Source organism: Letharia columbiana (genome assembly GCF_014066305.1).
Source record: "Letharia columbiana isolate WasteWater2 chromosome Unknown Sc0000045_s0, whole genome shotgun sequence".
Classification (NCBI taxonomy): Eukaryota; Fungi; Ascomycota; class Lecanoromycetes; order Lecanorales; family Parmeliaceae; genus Letharia; species Letharia columbiana.
The window spans coordinates 345330-369711 of NW_023501089.1; the positions used below are offsets into that span (position 1 = coordinate 345330).

The 24382-nt window shown below is 48.1% G+C and overlaps 9 protein-coding genes across 9 annotated transcripts; 7 read left to right on the plus strand and 2 right to left on the minus strand.

The window, feature by feature from the left end:
* Positions 1 to 388: 388 nt before the first annotated feature.
* On the plus strand, positions 389 to 1110 carry HO173_010102 (uncharacterized protein; the record flags this gene model as incomplete). The annotated part of the gene is made up of 2 exons (XM_037311988.1): positions 389 to 461; positions 515 to 1110. 2 exons carry the CDS (start codon positions 389 to 391, stop codon positions 1108 to 1110), a joined length of 669 nt encoding a protein of 222 aa, XP_037161232.1.
* Positions 1111 to 1121: 11 nt separating this feature from the next.
* On the plus strand, positions 1122 to 1952 carry HO173_010103 (uncharacterized protein; the record flags this gene model as incomplete). The annotated part of the gene is made up of 1 exon (XM_037311989.1): positions 1122 to 1952. The coding sequence occupies one exon, from the start codon at positions 1122 to 1124 to the stop codon at positions 1950 to 1952; it is 831 nt and encodes a 276-aa protein (XP_037161233.1).
* A 3350-nt stretch (positions 1953 to 5302) lies between these two features.
* On the plus strand, positions 5303 to 6646 carry HO173_010104 (uncharacterized protein; the record flags this gene model as incomplete). The annotated part of the gene is made up of 1 exon (XM_037311990.1): positions 5303 to 6646. The coding sequence occupies one exon, from the start codon at positions 5303 to 5305 to the stop codon at positions 6644 to 6646; it is 1344 nt and encodes a 447-aa protein (XP_037161234.1).
* A 631-nt stretch (positions 6647 to 7277) lies between these two features.
* Positions 7278 to 7448, plus strand: HO173_010105 (uncharacterized protein; the record flags this gene model as incomplete). Its single annotated transcript, XM_037311991.1, has 1 exon — positions 7278 to 7448. One exon carries the CDS (start codon positions 7278 to 7280, stop codon positions 7446 to 7448), a length of 171 nt encoding a protein of 56 aa, XP_037161235.1.
* Positions 7449 to 11615: 4167 nt separating this feature from the next.
* On the plus strand, positions 11616 to 13034 carry HO173_010106 (uncharacterized protein; the record flags this gene model as incomplete). The annotated part of the gene is made up of 1 exon (XM_037311992.1): positions 11616 to 13034. The coding sequence occupies one exon, from the start codon at positions 11616 to 11618 to the stop codon at positions 13032 to 13034; it is 1419 nt and encodes a 472-aa protein (XP_037161236.1).
* An 887-nt stretch (positions 13035 to 13921) lies between these two features.
* On the plus strand, positions 13922 to 15382 carry HO173_010107 (uncharacterized protein; the record flags this gene model as incomplete). Its single annotated transcript, XM_037311993.1, has 1 exon — positions 13922 to 15382. The coding sequence occupies one exon, from the start codon at positions 13922 to 13924 to the stop codon at positions 15380 to 15382; it is 1461 nt and encodes a 486-aa protein (XP_037161237.1).
* Positions 15383 to 15690: 308 nt separating this feature from the next.
* On the minus strand, positions 15691 to 17055 carry HO173_010108 (uncharacterized protein; the record flags this gene model as incomplete). The annotated part of the gene is made up of 2 exons (XM_037311994.1): positions 15691 to 16604; positions 16695 to 17055. 2 exons carry the CDS (start codon positions 17053 to 17055, stop codon positions 15691 to 15693), a joined length of 1275 nt encoding a protein of 424 aa, XP_037161238.1.
* Positions 17056 to 17455: 400 nt separating this feature from the next.
* On the minus strand, positions 17456 to 19415 carry HO173_010109 (uncharacterized protein; the record flags this gene model as incomplete). Its single annotated transcript, XM_037311995.1, has 5 exons — positions 17456 to 18672; positions 18978 to 19059; positions 19107 to 19152; positions 19201 to 19277; positions 19359 to 19415. 5 exons carry the CDS (start codon positions 19413 to 19415, stop codon positions 17456 to 17458), a joined length of 1479 nt encoding a protein of 492 aa, XP_037161239.1.
* A 412-nt stretch (positions 19416 to 19827) lies between these two features.
* Positions 19828 to 24028, plus strand: HO173_010110 (uncharacterized protein; the record flags this gene model as incomplete). Its single annotated transcript, XM_037311996.1, has 6 exons — positions 19828 to 20033; positions 20083 to 21430; positions 21479 to 21982; positions 22029 to 22212; positions 22263 to 23681; positions 23739 to 24028. The coding sequence occupies 6 exons, from the start codon at positions 19828 to 19830 to the stop codon at positions 24026 to 24028; spliced, it is 3951 nt and encodes a 1316-aa protein (XP_037161240.1).
* Between the last annotated feature and the right edge of the window lie 354 nt (positions 24029 to 24382).

A 24382-nucleotide genomic window follows, 5' to 3' on the forward strand; every position in this document is an offset into this window, starting at 1 on the left:
TACCTTTTTGCTATGATCTTTTCTACGCTTAATAGCACCCTACTTTAGCCTAATGGCAACAAGGCAGACAGTCCCACATGTATTTCAAGCTCTGGGCAGGGCGAGTTGACGACCCGGCATTCGACTAATCGGCCAATCACCGGAAGTTCCCTCCTTTGTTTTCCTCATCCACGCCCAAAGGTTCCTCCGGCAGTATTCGGCCTTAACACTTCTAGCATCTGCGCTTCCCTTCCGATTAAGATATAACCCCATGATTTGACGGTAGCAGATCAAGTCATCCCGCTTTATCATGGCTCATCTACTGGCAATCGCCTTCACCTGAAAGGGTCTCAAACCCTTCCGATCAACGCAAGCGGCGTGCAGTCTCCTTGAGGGCAGCGCAGTCTTCATGCCGCGTGGTCGTGCTCGTCACCAAATTTGGGCTAGCGACCAGCTTAGAGTCCTAGAAAAGCTCTACGAAGGTCACGATAACTCACCGTTACTGGAGATGAGCAGTTGGACTGACAGACAACAGAAAGCTATCGATTCGTCATCCAGAAAGTACCCTCCTCCTACAATCGTCCTCGAGGACTGAAAGATACCACCTGCCGCCACTCTGATTGTCCGAACAAGGTCACGCCTCCTGGCTCATACCGTGCGAGCTTCGAAAAGGTTGGAGACTGTGATCCAGCGAGCAACGTCATTGGCTATGAGGCCATCGATTCTCTCAAAAATGTCAGGAAAGCCGAGAAAGGCTCTCAAGGCAGACGTGGACTCGGTGCTAGCGGACAAGAATGGTGGTGTTTGAAGTGCCTGGAGGCTCTCTTTGTTGATCTTCGCCAGCACGTTTGGAAGCACAAGCCAGATGGCTCAACACTCTACGTTCATCCCCTTGCCTCTGTCCAGTACTGGATCATACCTGAAAGGCGGACAATACCACAGTACGGCGGTATTTACTACACTCTCCAATCCTCACAAATGCACCTCCTCGCAAAGTGGCAAGGAGTGAAGACCTTTGACGAACTCTATGACCGCCCAGCCGAAGGCCATTCGATCTTCCAGAAGACCCGGCAGACGGACCATTTACCCTGTATTTGGGCCGTGATGAAGAATCTTTCTATCTTGATATAGTTACTAGGGACATGAGAGGAGTCTTAGCAGAAAACAAAGTCTGCGAAATTAACGCTTGCGACGTCCGAGGTTGCTCGCTGAGCGAGGCTTTCCGGAGGCTGGATAAGAAGGAGGATCGCATGGTCGAAGAGAAGTGGATGCCTACAATGGCTGAAAGAAAGAGGAAGGCAGACGCAGGAGCAGAAGAGGAAGCTCAATGTGCTGAAGAGCAATTGGCTGGAAGGAGTGGGGAGCTGGCAGAGGAAGCGGTGTCAGAGAAGCCAGAGAAGCCGACCGACTCCGTGCATGCTCTTTTCGAAGGATACAGGCGTGCTGTACCTGTCGTCTATGTAGGTAACGACCTACCGGTTAACAGCGGAAAAAGGAAGAAGTGCGATCTAGATCAGAGTCAAGAGCCCGCCAGGCCCAATACCTCCGTACCACAGGCGTCGGGTAGTGTGCTCGCGCATATCACGGGAAGAACAAATAAGACGGCTCAAGCCTGCTCAGCGTCTCCCGACCTCACACGATCACCCTTTGATTCTGCTCATTCTTCCGGAACACAAGGCGGCTGTCAGGCTGTCTCACGTCCCAACTCTATCGCTAGAACGACACAGGATGCGGGTCTATCCAGCTCACCAGCTTTCGATCGCCAACTACCAGCCCCCACTTCTGCCCGTTTCCTGGAGGTTGCGAATGGAAGGGAAGACCCTCTATCTTTGGTCTCCCAAGCTGGCTTAGGCCCTTATGCCACCGCCGCAGTGCAGCCATCTCCACCTCCGAAATTTGCTCCAAATCCAGCATCGATGCTTTGCCACAGAAAGCCAAGGGTAAACAGCGGAGCGCCAACCGTGGAGCAATAGAAGGTAGCAGTCAAGCGATTGAGTGAGCCACGAGGTAGGCAAGGGAGACAGCAGTCCGTGGAATGTGCGAGCTGTGAAGCTGGCGAGGGAGGAAGGGTGAAGAAGAATAGTGATTGGTCTGAAATATTTACCGTTTGTCTTCATTGGGGGTATAGGGTATAGCAACAAGGGTCCTTTACGTCAATTATGACTGAGCGATTGATGAGCAACGAGTCATACACACCCCGGGATACAAACATCAATGAAGGCAGAGATTACTGTCTACGGGAATTATAAGCAATTTCTGGCGTCACAAAAGTACGTGTAATGATCCAACTCACATCTCATCTCACTGCCATGCACCACGTGAAGGAAGTAGCCTCCTGATGATAAATTCCACTCCCCTCAACACATTCATTTCTATCTAAACGAAGGTTTGAAAGTGATCATCGATGTCACTTACCTATTTGAATTGATTCCCTTTGGCATCCTAGGGTATCTAGACCCTCAAACTCGCGGCCCTTCTCTTCTTTCATACACAAACATCTATACGTAATATGTCTTTCAGTATTGTTGAACAAACTTCCAGTACCAGTACTCCGTTAACTAATTTCATTTATGTTCTCTTTTGAGATAGCCGCAGCACGCTTCTCCTCTGATTCGACTAGCAGCCGAAGCAACACATATATGAAAAAAATATCCTGTCTTGACACACCGTCAGCCTCTTTCTCCATACATTCACCTACATCGTCGAGTCGCTCTACCGGGAGACCCGATCGGTTCCGTCCCCTCCTGGCGTGCTTTCTCTGAGCTTGCCACATTCTTCGATGACATACTTTCAGAAGGCGCCTAGCTACTTTTGGCGTCGTATCAGAGCTTAATTGACTGTTACATATGCTGGTCGCCCAGAAGACGGCCGGCGTCGTTAACGCGGCACTACCCCAAATAACCTGTCATTATGACCACTCTCATGGGTCAGGGCAAAGGAGGGGAGATTTAAACATGTCTAAAGGGACTTGAAGGAGGAAGAGGTGAAGGACGACGCTGACTTCAACGAGGACAACAACGGTAAGCTTTTGTAGGCTTCTCACTCATGCTTGCCCGCGCTAACAGACACTTTCCAAGACTCCGAGGTTGGAAGTGAGGCAGCGACCCGTGCCTCAGGACGTAGTACAGCTCGGAAAAGGCAGAAAAAGAGCATCAAGCTTGACAAGCTTGCCTAAAAAAGAGCCACCCCCAAAAAGAGCATGCCCGCCGCAGAGTCCCCAACGCCGGTGCACAACCCTCCTGTTTGACTTCTCAGCCCACGCCAGGGGTCACTTTCAAGCTAAAATTCAAACCGAAAGCTCCTCTTCCACGTGCTCATAAGAATCTCTCCGGAGCGAAACCGGCATCAGAAGCCACAAAAGCAAGTCCAGAAAGCCATGACAAAGAGATGGGGAAGGGCGGCAACGACGCTTGTTTGGGTTTCAAACCCGCCACGAAGACGAGGGAGCATGACAACTTGCCGGCCCCTCCCGTTAGAATGACGGCCAACGCATCTCGAACCCCTTCCTCGACGACACCTGAAGCTGCCTGAGTTCATAGAAGAGGTCGCCAAGATGCTCGAGTCTTCGCAACAAAGCTCCAAACCTGGAAAGTGAGAGCGAGGAGAGGCGGAGGAAGCGGGCAAAGTTCGCGTAGGTCGGTTGTCCCTGGAGGCCTCATTGCTCTACATAAGCGATCTGTACGGGGGAGAAATGCTTCATTAGCAATACAAAGAGACTACATAAAATGTGTTGATATCGTTGGTGATGGCAAGATGCCGACAAACCAGAGCGGTGTCGTTCGGGATAAGCTACATTTCACCATGGACATCACGGAGTCGCAGGTACCATCTTTCATGTACCCCAACCGCATAGTCAATCATTTCCTCTGACCGACTCTGTCGCCAGAAAGCTACTCGATGAAGGAGGCAATTTTTCGAACAGTGTTTCCGAGTGAGCTTTTTCCTGATGACAGCAGTCAAATGCTTTACCGCGATGCCGAAAGCCGGGATCCCATCGGTTTTTCATCCAACGACAAGGCTGCAGAGGTCATACGGGACCAAGTGTCGTGCAATCTTCGATCACGCCAAAAGACTGCGTTCAAATCTTCAAGGCATTAGACAATCGGTGTATGCTGGCTCAAGGAAGGCGGTAGGGAAGCCAGAGCGGATGGTATGACACTTCGGGAAAGCGGGACGAAGCAGCACCGATGGGTGGGTTATGCAGAGAGCGGGAAGATTGCTGAGAGTATATATGGAGTTCAATTAGCGACCGGGTACTTTCGGATTGTAACGTGGGCGTGAATGGCCGTAAGTCATCGAAAAAAGTAGATAGCACACAGCGCGAGCCCGAAATTCAACGGTTTTATTAATTCCAATTGTTGCAAGTTCCTTGGTCGGGCGAATTACATATTAATACCCCAAATCATAAAATTCTTACAAACTCATACTCTACCTTATATGTTTATATCTTTTAAGGCAGCTGCTACGCGTACAGCCCCTGTCTACTAGGCGTACAGCCCCCCCTTTATATCAGGTACACGCAGTCTTAAGAGCTTCAAAGTTGATAATCTTGCTATCTATAGAGCGGTCACGAGTGAACAGGATCCTCCCTCCCTTCGGGGGGCCCCTCCTATACACACTCGCTCCTTCGCTCTTGCGGTGCGCTGGAATTTAAACAGACTAGCCCTGCCGGGGGCTAACGGCTAAATCCCGGAGACATAATTTGGGCGTGAAAGGTATGTACGCCTATTGATCAGGGGCTGTACGCGTAGCAGCGACCTATTTTCAGGCAGGTCTGAATAATTTGTATTTACGGTATAAACACTTCGGACAATCATGCATCAGATCTCATACAATGTAGGTACATAGTAGAGTAGATCTTGTTCATTGCGCGACATGCGCTTCTGTTTCCAATTTACCGTAACTAATGTTCGCGATTATTCTACTTTGGAGATTGCACAAAGGAAGGCTGAGGATAGCGTAGTTCGTATTTTGTCGGCTAGAATTGCCATTACTCATACTTGTATTCACTAAGATTTACAATCTTTAAAATCTATGATTTTTGAATTGATAAAGTTATAAAATCGCATTCTATAGTCTTTTAGGGGGGTTTTTTGGAGTTTTTTATTACAATGTTGTGGAACGATGAGTTGTAAAGATTGACATTTAGAGATTGTAAATCCTAGTGAATACGAGTACTCGTATTCTGCCCCGTGTCCATCAGATGAATTCGATGTTGGTGGCAGGGTCTTCACATCAACCCTTAAACCACAATGTCACCACCCTTCTTGAGTTATTTTTCTTTTCCTGTATTCACCTTCGTGGGTAATCCTTCAAAGCGGTCATGCTCGGGTTGACGACTGGTAGGAATCGCAACATCTGTGTCACTCTCTCAGCAGGTCTGCTGGTCTTCCTACTATTAATATCCTATTCAGGATTAGGAACTAGAGAGAGCGAAGCCGGCGCGGACAGCCAAGCGCACTATGGGAAAAAGTTCCTCCCGCAATTCGCGAATCCTTTCCGGGGTTACCTCTTTGCCAGCTGGGAATTCGATGCAGTACGAGATGGCGACGACTACGGACTCTCAGACCGGCAATGCTCTGCAGCCTTCCCAAAACTCTACGCCGATATCGATGAGATGGTATCTCGCAGGGAACTCAACCACGTCGCAAAGGCAGACTTTGACTCTGTAGAAGGGGACCATGTCGGAAGCTCAATAAGAGCGATGATACACAGAGGGGAACTGTACATAATATCTGAAGACGGACTCGCGGATTATCAGTCGCGAGGGTTTGCGACACTGCATGCGATAAACCGCGCACTGATGGCCTATACCGACCGAGCTCAACTTCCGAATTGTGAGTTCAGAATTTACGTTGGCGACATGGCTCAGGGAGACGATACCCTTTGGGTATATACAAAACCCGTTGAGTCGGATACGGAGAACTTGTGGTTGATGCCGGATTTTGGGATGTATGATTGGCCGGAGGCAATGATAGGATCCTACATCAAATCACGACGCGATATGAGGGTCATAGAGGAAGAAGTGCCGTGGGAAAAAAAGACACAGAAATTCCTCTGGCGGGGCATAATCTTGCCACCATACCAGAGCCGCCATGATCTATTACGCGTTGCGCAAGACAAACCCTGGGCAGACGTTGCCACAGAGGTCATCAATACTCCTGACAGCCACATCATCCCCATGGCTGATTTCTGTCGATGGATGTTTGTGGGTGATGTAAAGGGAGCGTCCTGGAGCGGTGGAGCCAAGTATAAGCACAACTGTCACTCGGTATTCGTGTCTCACAGATTGGCATGGCGGGAGATATACACAGGTGCAATGGTGGATTCAGGGCCAGCGCAGAATTGGGTCTCCGTGCTCGACGATTGGTCAAATCTTGAAGAGACGTTGCAAGATCTAATCGCTAATCCAGCCAAAGCCAAGATGATTGCAGACAACAGTGTCAGAACGTTACGGGACCGATACTTGACGCCTGCGGCGGAGGCATGCTACTGGCGCCAGTTGATTCAAGGGTATGCTTCGGTCAGCTTCGAGCCGGATTTCTTCGAAAGCGATAATAAAACTTGGCGAGGAACGCCCTTTTCTTCCGTGGCTCTGATGGGGATGGTGAAGTGGGATTCCGATCAGGATAGCTTAATTACTGCTGCTAGAGTTAGACATACATGAATGAGGCTTGAAAGAGTCTGATGTCATATCTGGGCGTCTCATGAAGCATTGAAGACCACCAGAGTTTCTCAGAGGTAATGAACTACAATCCCTAAGCTATGCCATGTTACAAGTAGTCATGGTAAGTAGTCTAGCCGATGAATCTTTCCGAGCTTTCTGTATTAGTGCTAATTTTTCAGCCCATTTACTTGAACGGTGGCACCAGGTGGGAAATATTTCAGTTGGGCCCTATTGTGTCTGTACAGCGTAGAGACCAGAGATTCTCGTCCTCGATATCTTTCGCTATTAGCACCCAAGTAATTCTACTATTGTCAAGGACGAGCGTCTGGACGTGCTCCCCTCGCTTCCTGGGTGGGTGGCTGATCCAGCTGAGCTTGGGGGCAGTATTTTTCGCCGCCAAGGCTGTGCAAGTCTTGGCGAGATGCAATGCAAGTATCTTAGGCTGAATGTCCCTCATCAGGCTTCTAAGTTCCCTCTTCTATTCAACCTGCCTAGACAGCCATTGTAAGAGTATCGGCGTATTAGTTGGTCGTCTCAAGATTCTTTGCTCATAGTTATGTCGCTGCCTTCGAGGCGAAACAGTGATTGTCGCCCACGGTTCCTTCAAAAACGATGCGCCATCCCAGCAAGCATGTCATTTGGCTTCAGCATTGGCGACTTCGTTGCCGTAGGCGGTCTGATTGTGAAGACAATTGAGACTCTCCGGAATACTCAGTCCGAGTACCAGGAGCTTATTCGCGAGCTTGAGAGGTACGTCCAGTCATTACCCCTGCACATCAGCTCGGCGCTATTCTCTGCCTAGGGGCGAGCTCACTTCATCTACAGTCTCAAACGAGCTCTGAGCCAGCACCAGGTGTCGACAGAAGTCTGAACACCGAGGTTTACCCGGCTACTGGAGGCTTTCCCACCACTAAAACAATTAAATATTCTTCTTAATTGTCCACACCACACAATGAATACACCTCACACGCCTCCGCGTAATCCTCCCCTAGCCAATCATGAAGCTACTATGCGTCGCAAGGCTAAATTCTTTGAGGCTATAGACTCCATGGTGATGTAATGAAGGAATATGTATATTAGATTCTCAGCTTTCTCTAGGTAGCCGGGTAAACCTCGGTGTTCAGACTTCTGTCGACACCTGGTGCAGATGGACAAGCTCAAGGGCCGTGGAAGAGACCTAGTAATCGTAGTCCGACTATTCGCCCGCTCATAGTAGTCCTCAATTCAAAAACGCACTAGTCTCAAAGACGCGAAAATCTATTATTCCTTTCTAATTCTATATAAATCTCGACCTATAACTCGAATCTTAATAAATACATCTTAATGTGTATACACTAGCTTTTATAAATTATAATTCAGCTTTCGAATATAAGCCTTAATAATCTTATCGGCCTTTTTTATTAAATTTCCTCAGCCTAAGTAGCTCGCTTTAGAGCCTTCTCCGTCTTTTCTATAACTGTTTCTTTTACTATAATTAGAGATTTACGTATTTAATCTACTGATATCTATTCTCCCTTCTAGATAATTATCTCTAAAAGTATCTTATATATTCGCTTAATTATAGCCTCTTTATAAATAGCCTTAATATCTCGCTTAATAATTTATCTTAAGTAGTTATTAGTAATAGATCCTTTTATAAATCGAATTAATAATTATTATATACTTTTTAAAATAATAAAAATCTAAATAGTAAGTAGTTTTTTAAATTATTAATTATATTTAATAATATCTTCGACTTTATAAGAGGTTCTAGTAAGTATAAAAGATATAAATTTATCTAGAGTTATAGCGCGAGGTATTAGATTTCTAATTTTTTTAAATATTACTTTAGAGTTATAGAATACGAAATTAATCTTTTAAAAGGCTAAATATATAATATTAAGTATAAAAATTTAAGTTCTTATTTAATTAAATACTACGAGAAAGTCGAGTCTATTAAAGTCGTTACTTCTAAGATATATAGCTAAATCTATAGTCTTCGTATAGTAGTATTTAAATAGTTAAAAGTATCTTATATCTAATAGCTATATAATATATATAAAATATAAGAGAAGTATAAATAAGTCGATCTTCAATTATTAGATAAATATATAAAATTCGTAGATATAATAAGATCCGAAGCCGTCTAGAATTAAGATTCTCTATTCTCTTACTTAATAATAATAAGAAAATATATTAAAATATAGTAGCTAGTTATATATTAGTCGATTATTTAAATATCTAATAGATAAAATAGTTAATATAATATTCGAAGATAAGTCGTTTTTTATCTTATTTATATAGAATATAAGTACTTTTTAGAATTACGAATAAAAGTATACTTTAATCTACGGCGCTAATATATTCTACGAATATAATATAATTATAATTATCTAAATCTACGAACTATAGAGACTTACTTTTTTCTAAAGTAATAATATAATAGATAATTTTATAGCTAATTCGAAAGTTAATCTTATTTATATTTTAAATATCTTAATATTATATACTCTTCTCTTTATAGCTCTATCGAAATTTCTTATATATTATACGTATACTCTTAATATTATATATATTCTTACGCTCGACACTAAGAGATTTTTACTTCTATTTATAATATTTAAGATATTATTTTATAAATCGTATAGCTTAATCTTTATCGAGTGATTTAAGAGAATAATACGAATTTAAAGCGATTTTTAAAATATACTTAGTAGTACTCTAAATATAATTTAATCGAAATAAATACTTAATATTATTTAGACGATTAATATAGTTATATAATAACTATTTTTAAGCCGTAATAAGACGTATATAAATAGATATTTGAGTACTTCTAGAAGCTTATCCCTAAAGCTATCTTTATACTTATCGCGATTTAAGATTATAATACTCTACGACCGTTATAGCGCTATAAAAATAATTATTCTTATACTTATTAATAGCCTTCTAGATAAGTTTCTCTTATTTAAAATAAGATAAAGATATAGTATAATAGAATAATAGTAGATTATAATATAGAGTGTTAAATCGCGAAAAACGCGTCTTTAAGACTAGTGCGTCTTTGAGTTACGAACTACTATAAGCGAAGCGAATAGTCGAACTACGATTATTCGATAAACGCCGACGTCGAGATAATAAATTTAATCGAGATTCTTCCCCCACATTCAATAGCTTTCTTATATTAATTATTAAATAAATTCTACTATTAATAATCTAATATATCTTAAATTACTACTCTATTAACTTCTAATAAAAACGAATTAAATTAAGTCTTAAAGTAGTAAAAAAAAGCTACGAAAACTAGTAAGAGATAGATATTTCTTAAAAAACGTAATAATCTTCTTTAGCGTATTTAACTATTTCTAGAGTATTAATTCGTAAATTTTTAGAAAATCTAAAGAAATAGAATTTATTAATAAGATCTTATAAAATTAGTTTATAAGATTTATTTTAATTAAATTAGATTTAACGTTATAATATAGATTTGAATATATTAACTATAGAAATTCTACGCGGGTGCGGATTAATTAAGCGAAAAGTCTGTTGTATGGCGTAGATGGGGGCAGATACGATTAACCAAGCGAGGCTGAGATCTGCACCAGGATCAGCAGACCTCAAATTCATCTTCATCTCGTCTCCCGAGTCTCTCAATCACCCATCTGGCCTCGTTATGCTTATAGAGTCTCGCAGCAGGTTGTAGGCCCAACAATATGAGGGTTTGCTTATAGCTGGTCATACTGACCACCGGTTGCCTCCGCGACTCAGCACTCATCGAGCCAGCTTTCGCTGCCATTAGCTACACCTGTATCCACCTTGGTACTGCGTGCAGTCCAGAGATATTGTGAGAAATTGATGGAGGCTATATACTTGCCAAGCTCATCATGCATGTTCAGTCGGGAAGTTCCCTCTTTCTGCCCTTTGTCGTGCATTGTATTAGTAGTTCTTGCCATTTCCGTTACATACAGTGCTGGAAGGGGCACAATCGCATATTGTGGGGAAGTCACACCTCTATGTGACCAAAAAGTACTTGGAGCCATGCGATGACTGAACACAGGGCATAATCTAGAGGTCTCAAGGCCTCTGAATGATTATGAATCTGTAGTTGAATTGCATTGGTATTTAAACACTTTAGCAGGTAATAATTTTAACTTTAGGAACTCTAGCTTGGGAAGTTTCGTGGAGTAATGGTGTGTGGAATCTCCTCCAGTCCTTCGGGATAGGTAGGCCCGCGTTCTTCAGAGCTCTTCGGTTCGACTCAGGTCTGGGTATCCTAACTTTTTTTCCTTTTCTTTTCTTCATCTTTTTTTTCTTCTTCCCCTACTTGCATCTTGATCATTCCTCTTTTTCCTTTTGACAGTCAAAGCCAAGATAATGGAAGTCTTGTAATACCCTGGTAAGCCCGTGATACTTAGAGGTCACTTTGTGCTAGCTACGAAGACCAGTCCCGCCGATTGGTTGCCAAAGGCCGCGCTAGTTGTGCATCTACCGCTTGTTCCGGACATTTCTTGAAGCAGTCGTTTCTGTCTCTTGCCTCGCGCCCGTGCACATTTCAAACCACAAATACCAAAGTCTTCCTCTATACTGGCATACACAGTTCTGTCGTCTTATGCATAGCTCCTCTATATTTACCTCGGCTTTGGCGCCTTCACCTTGCTCCGCTCATCTTACAGGCACACCTAAACCAAGATGATTCGACGCGACATGTCAAGTTGACCCAAGCTCTTGAGGTCTTCTGGATCAAAGCTCCTGCGCGAGTCCTCCTACCGCAAGAAAGACAAGCACCATGGCACCGCACGGTCAACAGGCACGCGATGACGAGGGAGAAATGCAGTGCCAGCACTTCCTCGCGAAGCTCCTTCATGGTCTCCAACCCTCTCAATCGCTCGGTTTGAAGCGGCATCACTGACATAGAGTAGAATTTTTCGTGCTTTTGCTTCAAGAGGTACCGGCGACTTCCGGAAGCATACACCCTTCTACCTGCCGTTACATGAATTGTCCTCACCCTGACTCGGTCATACCGCCTGGCACACATTGTGTCAACCTCGAAAGTCGCCAGTGCTCCGACCCAAAGCACTTTCATCTACATTACGAGCCTGCGGCCAATCTCCGAAAAACCAAGCAAACTCCAAAGGGTCGTGGTGGTCTCTACGGGCTTGGAAAGCACGGGGAGGAAAGGTACTGCGTAGGGTGCCTCGAGAAAATGCTTGAAGAGCATCGTCGACGCCTGCAACGCAAAGACCCCCAGGCCGTATTTCTACCGGGTCATCCAATCTTTGAGATCGCCTACTGGATCATTGGCGACCAGCGTGTCATCCCGAGTCGCGGTGGAAGATTCACATTGAGATCGTTCAAGATCTACGGCCTCGAGCTTTGGAAAGCGCGGTGGCTATGGAATTGTTGTGACGCCAATCCCGACTACGTCTTGACACAGACCCCTGGTCGGACAGTTATGATCCAACACTTGCCTGGGCGGTACCCTAAAGCCATCTACCTTCAGCCAGAAGACAAAGATTACAGGGGTTTGTTCGATGACAATACCGTTGGCGAGATCTCGAGCGATGAGGTGGATCATTGCAGCCTTACTGAGGTGCTGGGCAAGCTGGATGCTTGTGCAGTGGCCCATGAGAGGCTAAAAGCCCAACTAAGCGCTGCCCGAAAGCTCGCGGAAAAGTCTGCGGCGGATGCAAGAAGAGCCGAGTGTCATCGCAAGATAAATGAGAGAGCAGACAGGCAAAGGCAGTGGGAAGAGATCGAGAAAGCGAGCATCATCTACAAGCCTCGACCTAGAACGGTGCCAGTCGTGCGGTGCTCGACGCCTACACCCGCGCCAAAGAGCCCAAGGAAGGCTCCAGTCGTTGGGGACGATATCATACGAAAGTCCTCCCTCGTGGCTTCAGACGCCCTCCTCTTTAGCCAGAACTGTGAGATTGGGGCCACATTATCGGCAAAAAGCGCTACAGCAATCCCAAGCACTGGCCAGAGGCGTCATGATATCCAACGCATCGAGATGGCTACAGACGTTCCAGCCACGAACGAGCATCTTGCAAGGGGCACTGCAGATGGCAACAGGCCCCTCAGTATCATGACAGCCGGGCTTACTATTCACGGAACTGTACGCCCTCCAATTTCAAAATCCGCCCGAACAAGCCCGAAAGGCAATCAAAAAGGCGATTTGGTCACTGATGGCGTGGATGATGTTGTTCTTGAAGGCCGAGGAAAGCCTGGAAGCAAAGCAATCGACCCTTTCGAAGAGGCAGACATGGGAGACAGTGTCGATATACGGCCCAGAGAACAGTCCGAAGGGAGTGGTGAATACTCTGAAGATGACAAGAAGCCATTCGATACCGCCACAGCTTGTTCTACTAGCCTCGAAAAACTGCTTCCTGCAACGCTCGAAAACGCCTGAACAAACCTTGAAGGTAGCAGTCATAATAGCTTCATGGCAAATCGCGGTGTTGGCGGCGAGCAATGAGTTGGAAATATGGCTTGGCGAATATAGGAAAAGTCGAAGGACTGCCGCAAATGCCTGGGGTCGAACCACTCGCTACCTGATGATAAGGGTAGTAGTCTTGGTACAAGAGCAAATGAAGGAGCCAGATGCGCGACGTTTTGACTTACACGACATTACCGAGGGTGCACGGGAGCTGTGCAGTTGCGCATTTAGCATGACTGCGTTGTGTACGATGGGTATCGAAGAAGTAAAGCATCCTGCGCTTTGAAAGGAATCAATGAATCGCTTTTTATCTTCTGTCGCGACTTCAGAAGTGTTGAAAAGATGGTTGGGTGCGACTCAGTCGCTTACTGGTCACAGCTACCTCACCGTACAGTCTGAATGAAGGAGTCGAGAGTTCAATCACTCAAGGCCACATTCATTGCTCTTTATGTGAAGGATTGAATTGAATCATTCATCATTCGCTTTCGTCAAAGTGTGAATGTCCCCTCGGCATCGTTGGGTATTTAGATCCCCAACCTCTGAACCTTCCCTTCTTTCACAAACTAATCTACCCTATAATCCTCCTTCTCCGGTGTGTTGGAAAACTCTTTGTACGTCCCGCATTCTTCATCTTCATCCTCTGTCTGCGAGTTCCCATTCCCCTGCTTATACTTACGCTTCATGTGGTGACCAGGCTTTTTACATATATAAAGATACGTTCTCAGTTCCCAATGCCCAACCATCAACGTCGTTTTACCCGTGGACGCTCGGAGCCTTTTTGACTCCTACTCGGGCGAGATCCAAAGTCCCTCTACATCAACACCGACGCTAGCGAGTACCAGGGGAAGTTTAAAGATGCTATGGTTGCGGAGATACCGGGTGATGAAGTCGAGGACGCCGTCTTTCAAGCAGGCGACTTCATTTTGAGCCTCGAGAAACCCGAGCGCTGCAACCCGTCGAGAAATCCGCTGAGTTATAAAGCAATCGCGTGTCTTTCCGAGGTCCTCTACTCTGGGTGGAACCACCAGAAGGGGAAGCGGGGTCTAGGTGAGCGCGGGGAGGAACGATGGCACGTCACTTGCTTTGAATCTCTGTGCCGTGAGATTCGGAAGCGCGAATTGCTCATCAATCCTGGGGATGGTATACCATCGTGGGCACCTGCCATGGAATTTGGCCACCACATCATCACGGATGAGCGACGCATACCCGCCTATCCTGGCAAATTCAACGTCGACTCTCCCTACCAATTCGGCCTTGAGTTGTGGAAAGCGACGCAGCTCTTCGATGACCGACAAGCACACGGAGCGCATTTCATGCCGACTGTTCCACCGCACATCCAGCTGCCCGAGAAGCTCATCGACGGACGCGATGGACAGAGTCTCTACCTCACCAATGCGGCAAGGAATTTCAGAGGAGAAATGCCTTGGGGCGAGATCGCTGAGATCTCGGCGGCGGATGTACGAGGGGTCACACTGTATGAGATGACGCGGAGGGTCTCGGCGATGATGAGGCCGAAGTACCAGGCAAGGAGAGCGTCAGAGAAGCAGGAGGAGTTGGCTAGAAAGGCCCGGGAAGAGATAGCAGCTACGGCCGCAAGCCCCAACCAGGACGACATTCTCGCTGCTGGTGAGAAAGGGGACGAGGCTCTCACGCCCGCAGAGCACAACTCTAATGCTTCTACGAGCGATACCGAAGCCGTGCTCACGCCGATGAACAGGTCTGCTACCCCAGAAACAGCCTCTGTCACCGCTGCCGCCATGAACAAAGATGACGTTGCTGAGAGTAGTGACAGAGCCTTTGACGTCTCAGAGATCAACAAACCTACTCCTGACGCCTCCATCAACGACGGGAAGCTCCTCTTCGTGCCCGGGAAAGAAGGGTATACTACCTCCCAAGCGGTGCGAGCGATGGGTAAAACCACCCATGACATCGCCACCACGAGCGAGAACAAAACCAATAACCGTATGCCGTCCCAGCCAACCTCGCCCAAACAAAACATCGTTGTCCCCACAGAAGTGGCTACTTCCCTCGCAAAGCCAGCTCCTAGCGCATCAAACCCTTCCCGCATAAGTCCCAAGCGCAATGGACAGGGCAATTCGGCAGCCCAAAAGGCGGCGACTGCCCCCGAGAAGGAGGCAACTGCAGAGGATGCAGGTGGCTCCAGTGAAGACGATGTGGTCTTTTTGGGCTGGAATAAGGTCGCGAAGGCGGCGAAGGAGCCTCTAGAAGAAACGCTCAAAGGGAAAGGTACCGTCGGACGAGAGACACGGAGGTCGCTGAGAGGTGGGCGGGGGAGGTGGAGGTATAGGTATGGCAATTGACTTTTTTTGTTTTTTGGATGGACATGGCGTGATGGATTATGAGGAGATGTGATGTTTTATGAGCAATGAGCCAATGAGCGACGTTTTTTCTGATGTTGGTAGTCGGTCGACAGGTATATACATTATCGACAGGATCTCTCCACACGCTCCATCGAATTACGTCTTTCAGTGATATATCACCCGACCATGTACTGCATTTTCTCTTATGTACTCAGCGAAATGCAACATACACTGGTTAACCATCAGTGTCGCACTGTGATTCAATGGCATCTCACCACAATACAGACGACCCAACCTCTTTTCCCCAGCTACCTCCTCCCGATCCTCCCCTCATAAGCTTTCCAAGCAGCCTTCCTGTACCTTTCCGCCTCTCTTTCCCTATCCATAGCTCCCAGGACCCCCCTCCCCACAATCACAACATCCACCCCGTCCCTCCCTACCACCTGCTCTGGGCCCCTGTACTGTTGGCCTTTGCCATCACCCTTCACCAGCTCATCTCCCTCTCTCGGCAGTGAGACCCCAGGCGCAAACGTGAGGAACGCATCATCCGCTTCTTGATTCAGGGACCGTTGTGCAACGAATCCAAGCACGAAGTCTTGGTTCTCCCTTGCGGCTTTTATGCATGCATTGGTATACTCTGGCGTCAAGAGATTGCCCGCCGAGCTCATCTCCGCAAGCAGGAGGAGACCACGAGCGTGTGGTGGGAGCCCCAGCTCTTCCAGCGCCTTCTGCTTGGTTTGCGGCTCATCCGAGTCTTCGCCCATAGACAGGGAGTGCATCAGACTCACAGGGTGCCGCGGCGATGTAGGCTCAAAGGTCTGTGATATGGTCGTCGTAGCCGTAGTCAGACTCCCCGCTCTCCCTTTCCTCCTTGTGTGCGAAAACAGCGTCTGCGGTGGACTTGCGCTCGTGCTAGAATTAGGACTTGTGGGCGACGCGACGGGGAAGGACGGGGCGGGCGATGTAGATGTTACAGAGGTAGAAGTGAAGATGCTCGAGGGTCGGTCAGGTGAGTCTGCGGCATTGCTGCTGTCGAGAGAGAGGCGGGGCGTGCCGGCTGTTATTGTAGTGTCGACAGATTGGTTCAGGGATGTAAGACAGGAAGAGGCGGCGGAAAAGAGGAGGGGAACTATGGAAGGGCCCGGGAGGAGGTGAGCGTTTGTAAGGTGAGCCCATGTGCAGATTGCAAGGGGTCCACGTGTGTATTGACTTTGAATCGTGTCTGTGTCATTGAGAGCGTCAGCCATTGAAGGAAACATAGAGAGTAAAGCAAACGGAGGAGATAGGCGGTGTAGGGTGGGGAATTGCCTACTTCCAATGTCTCCAAGCTTCCTATCCTCAAAGAGCAGGAAATGCTTCCTTCTCGATATCTCCTCCAAGCCTCGAATGGTCTTCTCTGACCAATCGTCTATGATATCGGCATGGGTCTTGAGCACGCATATGGAGTCACCGACTTCTTCTGCCACGCTCAGTAGATCGTATGTAGTGTGGACATCTGCGGATACGCAGAGGTTGGAGCGCTTTATGGAGATGAGGCTGAGGAGATACGTCGCTAATGGGGACGTATTGGGCTGTTCGGCGCGGGTGGAGTAGGGTAGAGAGAGGATGGAATGCTTTTCGGAGGCCATCGTGCTTCGTGTTTGGGAAGAAAGCGTAGGCAACGTGTGCACCATTAGGACATTGTGAAAGATGGAGAAGTCTGAAGCTGTACTCGGTGCTCATGAGCTCTGATACTGGAAATGGAGCCGAGGAGCTTGGTAGCCAATCAGAGATCCCGGCAACTGCTTCGGCTAAGACCAATTGGAGCTGACATCAGCGCCGTTGGAAGCTTAAGTTTACCTCTCTTCTTTCCTCATCCCACCTTAGTCCCTATGGCAAAAAGAGCAACATAATATTGGGAAGTTCCTCGTTCTATGGGACTTGCTTTTGATCAATAGTACAAATACAGATAAGTATGCCCACTCATTCGATGGGTCTCTGTCGAAGCATATCGATCCACCACCTGGGTATCATTGCTTCAAATGCTCGGTGCCTTCCCTGATGACTGGTATCATGTCCACACCTCGTCCCTGATCATGCCAAATGCACCCCGGCAGTCCTCAAGGATATGTTGTCGATGTCCATCCACTCCGAGTCTTCGACCAAAAGCCTCCCTTCGCTTGTGGTCTCCTCGATGAGACCTAGCCTCTTATTATTGTTGGCATCAAGGTCACCTGTCATTTGGTGGCTGCTCCTTAAGGGATAGCGTGACTTGCGAGGTGGATCAATGCTCGGACTCCGGCCATAATTTGGCACGTATCTGTCATGTCGCCTTGCCTCTAACTGCACGCCATCGCCAGGCGTATCACCAAGATCGCCACTACTTGTAGGAGTGTCACCAGGTTTACGGTAGTTGCTTCTTAGGAGACGGGGCTTGTGAGGTTGCTCAACGCTTGGTCCATCATCCGGCACGTATCTGTCAAGTTCTCTGGGCTCTAATTCCACACCATTGGCAGTAATCTTCAGTCTCCTGTATCCTTCTCGCTTCTTTGGGTTTGTGGGGTTTGGATTCTGTCTTTCGTGCAGTTTTTGTGGATACTTGCCCTTTCCGCGCCTCTCCTTCTGTTCCATCTGCAGGCGGAGGACCCCTTTTTTCTTGTTCTTGGTCATCTCAATGCTCGGATCCAGCTCATATTGACGGAGTAGATCTCGAGTAGTCTCCCGGAAACGGCCTTTGCGGGCCAATTTTTGTGCCACCTTCTGGGCACGTCGTTGGGCGGCCTCCGTTCGTGCCCCCACCTCGCGTTGATTTTCGTTCAAATGCAGTCCGCTTAGAGCTTCTTCAAGGACTTGCGCTTCATTGGCAGGAGTGGTCTGTGCTATGCTTTGTTGGGTACGCCGTTGCCGATTGGCTTCAAGTGTTGCTGCTGAACCTCTAGGCACTGATGTCCGAGAGTTCGAATTCCAGGTTTGAGAGCTCGTCGCGCGCCATGAGTCCGCGATTGCCCGGACCTCACCGTACACCATTTCTCTTGCTGCGAGCTTCGCATCTTGCCCCCTATTGGCTGCTAGTATTGAGTCGTACTGTGTCAGACGATGTCGGATGTGGGCATTGACAGCCAGGTGGACTTTCAATTGATCTTCTAGGATTTGTGATCGTCCTACTCGACCGCTTCCTTTCTGGAAGCCATGCCCTAGGATCTCTGTGCAAGCGCCCTCGGGTATATTAGGGAAGAACTCAAGAAGCACCTTGTGAGCCTTTTCGTGGTCGCGGCTGTCTTTGGCTGCTACCGCTCTTTGGCGTTTTTCTTCTGATTGGGGACTCGGATTCAGTACTCGCTGTTCTAAGTGACAAGCTTAAAAGATTTTCTCTCATGTCCTGGCAGGGCTCTCGTTTCAGGAGCAAAGCTAGGGTCACCATCGAAAGGCGATCACCCGAATTTTGGCGAGGGTCCGGAGGAGTACGCCTGATTCCGGTGTTCTTTGCCAAGGAAGCGAGAGCCCAGTTCGCCAGGACATGGGACAGTGAGCAAGTGAGGTGTTCAGTTTCTGAAACATGTGCCGGGCTTGAGGTTCCAGCACAAGGAAGAGGGGGATGACCCTAAGATGAACGTACCAGTGCCAGCAGCGTCTTCTTTGACTGCTTCGACGATCTGCTGGAAGCAGTGGATCCCCAGTCTTTCGTTTGTTTTACGGTCCTTGCAAGCGGTAAGCTGTGGATGACGCGTGATTTTGGTGATCTTACATAGACAATCCATAGCCATCTTCCAGACACACTCGTCAGATTCCTACTGTTCAGTGTTAGACGGGGATTCGTGCAAAATTTTGAGCTTTCATACCAGTGTCGAGTGATGTAGACGTCTCCTTTGGGAACAAAGACGTAGCCTGAAGGGGGGTGGTCTGAAATATCGGATAACTGAACCATCGCAAACATTAGCTTTACATTACTAAGTACTCGCTGCTCCAAGATAGAAAAACCAGAGTTTTTTTGACGTACTCTCTCATATGCATGCTTCAATAAAGCTCTCGGCTGCGACGTCCCAACTGAGTTCATGGTTGAGTGCAGTATGGTATGGAAATACTCATGAGCCAAGTAATGCGTTCGTAATCTGTAGGACTTTAATTTGAACAGAGGACGGAGATTAAAATGCGGAGTTTAGTAGTGCCAATACCTGTATGTGCCAAGACAGGACCCTTCTTCGCCCAGAAATCCGCGAGTTCCAGATTCAAGGTCAACAGGGTCTCAAAATTGAGCACTCTCGCCCTTACCGGACCTCCACCATAGCCTGTCGACGTCACACTGAACCTCGTCGGTGCTTCCGAGCGGAGCGGAGCGGACCTACCCTGTACCGCACTTGACGAATTCGGAGAATCCTAATTCTACCGATTTATCTTCAGATGGAAGGAAATCGAGACCAAGGCGCGTCTGCTCGATGATCCTGTCCTAAGCAGAGCAGGAAAAAACGATGGCGACGCTAGCAAGTCTGGAGACGAGTCCATCGAAAGTCAACAGCATCAGGGAGCGCGAGCTCTACCGCTACTTCCAGCCTCCAGAGTCCCCCAAGCAACAAGAGACTCTCAGCGTCCATGCCGCATCCTCACCTAACACCACCCTCACGGCTCTGGCACAGTTATGTGCCCTCCGACTGCACGCGAAGAGGGCAATGATCAGGTGGGCTTTCCACGACGATTGCGGAATGTGGAGCTGATTTTCCTTAAAGCGTGATCGACCGAGAGAAGCAGTACTTCGTTGCCGAGTCTACCAAGACACTGGACCTCGTGAATAACAGCAAATCGGAAGAAGAAGGTGACGGGCTGTGGTTCGGATGTGGAACCGTCGACAAGTCGGGGAGACTATGCGAGAAGACCATTGAATTACCGCCCTCCTTGGCCTGTTCTCCATCTGTGTTAACAGTCACAGACCTCTCGAAAGACGAGCGATTCAATCGATTACCATTCGTTACCGGACCTCCATATTTCAGATTCTATGCGGGAACACCTTTGACTACGAACAAGGGGGTCAACATTGGCTCCCTGTTCATCCTCGATGATGTGGCACGGCCTCAATTAAGCAATGATCATGAGCTATTCCTCGCTACTATTGCGCAGACGGTCATTAAGCATATGGAGATTACTATGGAGGCCGACGAGCGTAAGAAGGTGATGAGGCTTTCCCTGGGTATGAACGCATTCGTGGAGGGAAAGAGCAGGCTAGTGCTAGATGACCTGACACACAAGATGGGGATGGCTCACAAAAACTGCTCTAACAGCGACGGCGGACTGACAAAAAAGAGAACTGATAGCGGGAACAAACCATTGATGAGCAACAATGGGACCCATAGTGATCAAGACTCTTCTCAAGAGGACTCGGATTTTGGCAAGACCAGTAGAAATGTGGACACGGGTCATCGGATGACATTTGCAAGGGCAGCAAACATACTTTGCGAATCTCTAGAGATCCGCGAAAGAGGAGGCGTAGTGTATTTCGATGCGACATCGCGGCATGGTACAGAGACTCGCGATTCCCATGACCGAAAATCCCAAAGACCCGCTGAGATTGTCAGCTACTCTACGCCTGAATCAGATCTATTCCTTGAGAACCAACCATCTGAGACGAAGTCCTTCAAACCCGTCGATGAGACTTTGCTGCACAGCTTGCTCGCCCGGTATCCTCGTGGGAAGTTGTGGTCCTTTGACCGAGACGGTAGCTTATCATCCTCGGAAGAGGAGCCCCTATCTCCTAGGGAGCGAACCAAGTCTGAAGGTAGCAGACAAATTCGAGCCAATAGGAAGCAGATCGAGGCCGTGCTTCTTCAGCAACATTTTCCGGGTGTTCGCCAGTTGATCTTCTCCGGTCTATGGGATGCTTCTTCAAGCCGCTGGTTTACTGGTGGCTTTGCGTGGACTACCTCTAGTCGTCAAATTTTCTCACGGGAGACGGAGCTCAGTTTCTTCATGGCTTTTGGAAACAGCGTCATGGCAGAAGTGTCTCGGCTGGCATCGATCGCGGCAGACCGTCAGAAAGCGGACTTCATAGGATCCATTTCTCATGAGTTTCGATCACCCTTAGTAAGTTATTGCTACACTCACTGTGGACGATCCGCTAAAAGTGTTCAGCATGGCATACTTGCTAGCGCAGAGTTCTTGGCCGACACCGAAGCAGATGCATTCCAAAGCAGCCTGGTCGATACAATATCCTCATGCGGCCGTACTTTGTTGGACACCATCAACCACATCCTCGATTACAGCAAAATCAATTCGTTCGAGAGGAATTGGCGCAACGTACGCAAGCCAGGGTCGAGGGCAAGAGGAGCGGCAAACCGCCGAATAGCTGACAAGGAAGCGCCTCCAATGATGAACATCTACGCGACCGTGGATGTCGCAGCAGTCACAGAAGAAGTCGTTGAAGGGGTGTACGCAGGCCAGATCTACCAGGACATTAGTTCGACTGAAGCGACCGACTTCTCTAACGGAGCTAAAGCTGAAGCTCTTGATCGGGGCATACATGTTGGCAATCAGTCCCGTGTGAACAAGGCCAGCGCGGCGAAGGCGGTAGAGGTTATACTGGACATTGCTCACGAAAACTATGTCTTCACTACGCAACCAGGGGCGTTAAAGAGGGTAGGAACACGTTGCTCCATTCTGTGCTGAAGCTAACACGTCTCAGGTTATTATGAACATTTTCGGGAACGCACTCAAGTATACGCAAAAAGGATCGATTGTTGTCAAGCTAGCTCTTGGCCCTTCGAACCATGATGCAATGGAAGACACAGAGAGGATTCTGGAAATCAAGGTGATAGACACCGGCCGCGGCATATCGTCAGAATATCTTCGGACGAGTTTGTATAATCGTGAGTGACCCAAACCCTATCCCTGGTCAGAGCTGTCTGACCTTTTGAAGCTTTCTGTCAGGAAGACGTACTAGCAAGTGGTACCGGACTCGGTTTATCCATCGTCAAGTCGATCCTCACCATGCTCCGCGGTACAATTGATGTCCAAAGCGAAGTAGGGAAGGGGACCGACATCACAATTCGCGTACCACTGTCACGCGTGCCAGGGACTGATACACCAGTCTCCACTCCAAGTACAGATGTATCGGTCGATGGGACCTCTCAGGATGACTCGATGCGTATCCTCCAAGCTGATTATCAGGCATCAACAATTGCTCTGTACGCTTTTCACTCCACAGAGTTCCCGAGTGAAATGACAGAGGTGGGCCGGACGATCAAAACTTGTATCGAAGACTGGTTTGGACTCCGGGCATGCTTATCTTTGTCTGAGTTGACGTCCAAGGATATTATAGTCGTCGACGAGAAAGATCTGGCCGAGCTTGTAACACAAAATGCTACACCCCTGCCAACTGTCGTGATATGCAGCAATTCCACCCGCTCTAAGGCTGCATCTCGTCAAAACATGCCAGCCGTCACAGAATTTGTATCAAAACCGTTCGGACCACACAAACTCGCTAAAGCTCTCCGACTGTGCTTAGACAAGGCCAGAGATTACCATCTGGGACTGACTCCAGTGATACCATTCTCAAGCGGAGGGCATGGTTCTTTGAAGTCGGAGGCAGGTACTGCAATACCACATTTAGAGCATCTGACGATTGAGACTGAAGATGACCTGCGCCCTCTCCGTGTCCAGACTAACGGTATCTTGACAGCGAGTGAGTCAGACAATGCTCAAATGGCTATTGACCACTGGAATACCGGTTCTTCAAATGACACCATTCATGGGACATTGAATGATGGTCAGAATTTCCCATTCCCTGACCAAAGTCAGCAAAATCAATCCGAAACAAATCCCATATCACCTCGGTCGCCTGTGAAAGAGAATGTCGCAATGCGCGATCGGCCTATGGGTGATCTTACGAGGCGCGAGTCAAGACGTCCTCCCCTAATATCGAGAATGACAGCACCGGCGGTGAGAACAGCTTTCCCGCATTCGCTTGATCAATCGTTCTATGACTCATCAGCTATTACCAAGCATGGTGAGACCGCAACGTTTGAAACAGAGACGCCTTTGAGTGACGCAGCAAAAGCACATGTACTGAACGGAACGACTTCTTCAAGCCTCACGGCGTCGAACATGGCTCTTCACAATGGTGAGACACCGAACAAGACGCCTAAAGCGCAGCCCCAGGAGCGAAACAAGCGTCCTCCAAGACTGCTTTTAGTAGATGACAATAAAATCAACCTGCGTTTACTGGAAACGTACATGCGGAAAAGAAAGTACAAGCTCGTCGACTCGGCTGAGAACGGTCAATTGGCTGTGCAGGCCGCCGAATCCCACGAGCATGGCTACGACATCATCTTCATGGGTAAGTCCTCGCCCCTGCCATCTTTCCAGCTCGGGGAAGTCTAAAATATGGCGACAGATATAAGCATGCCCGTGTTGAACGGATTCGAAGCCACCCGAGCCATCCGCGACATCGAGGAAGCGCGCAGCCACAACCGAAGGGACGGCCACGGGCCCTCCCCGGCCTTGATCATCGCTCTGACGGGCCTCGCGTCCAGCAGAGACCAGAGCGAAGCTTTCACCAGCGGCGTGGATCTCTTCATGACGAAGCCCGTCTCTTTCAAAGAGGTCGGGCGCTTGCTCGACAACTGGGAAGCACACGGAGGCGTCAAGCCTTCGGAAGAGGAGGCGAATGGGAATGCCACTTAGCTGCATTCTCTTTTTTTTGTTACGCGCACAGGATTTTACGAAATGTCACGTTGCATTGCATTGCATTGATACCACGGGCTTGTTTGTAGGCGGGGAGCCCGGCCTGCTCCGGAGATGGCACGGCGTGGCGTCTGGATACGGTTGGGGTGAGAGCGCTTTGCATAGGTAGACTTTGATGTCTGCGCGTGAATGGATATACGAGCGCCGCCGTTGGGCTTAGCCCTCGTAAATAGTAAGGGTTTGTTTAATGGGACTAATACTCTTGGTACGACAAGACCTTTTTGGACATCGACAACGCTTTGATGCGGTTTCGTTCATCATGGCGCCTGGATGCGATAAGGACATATTGGCTTG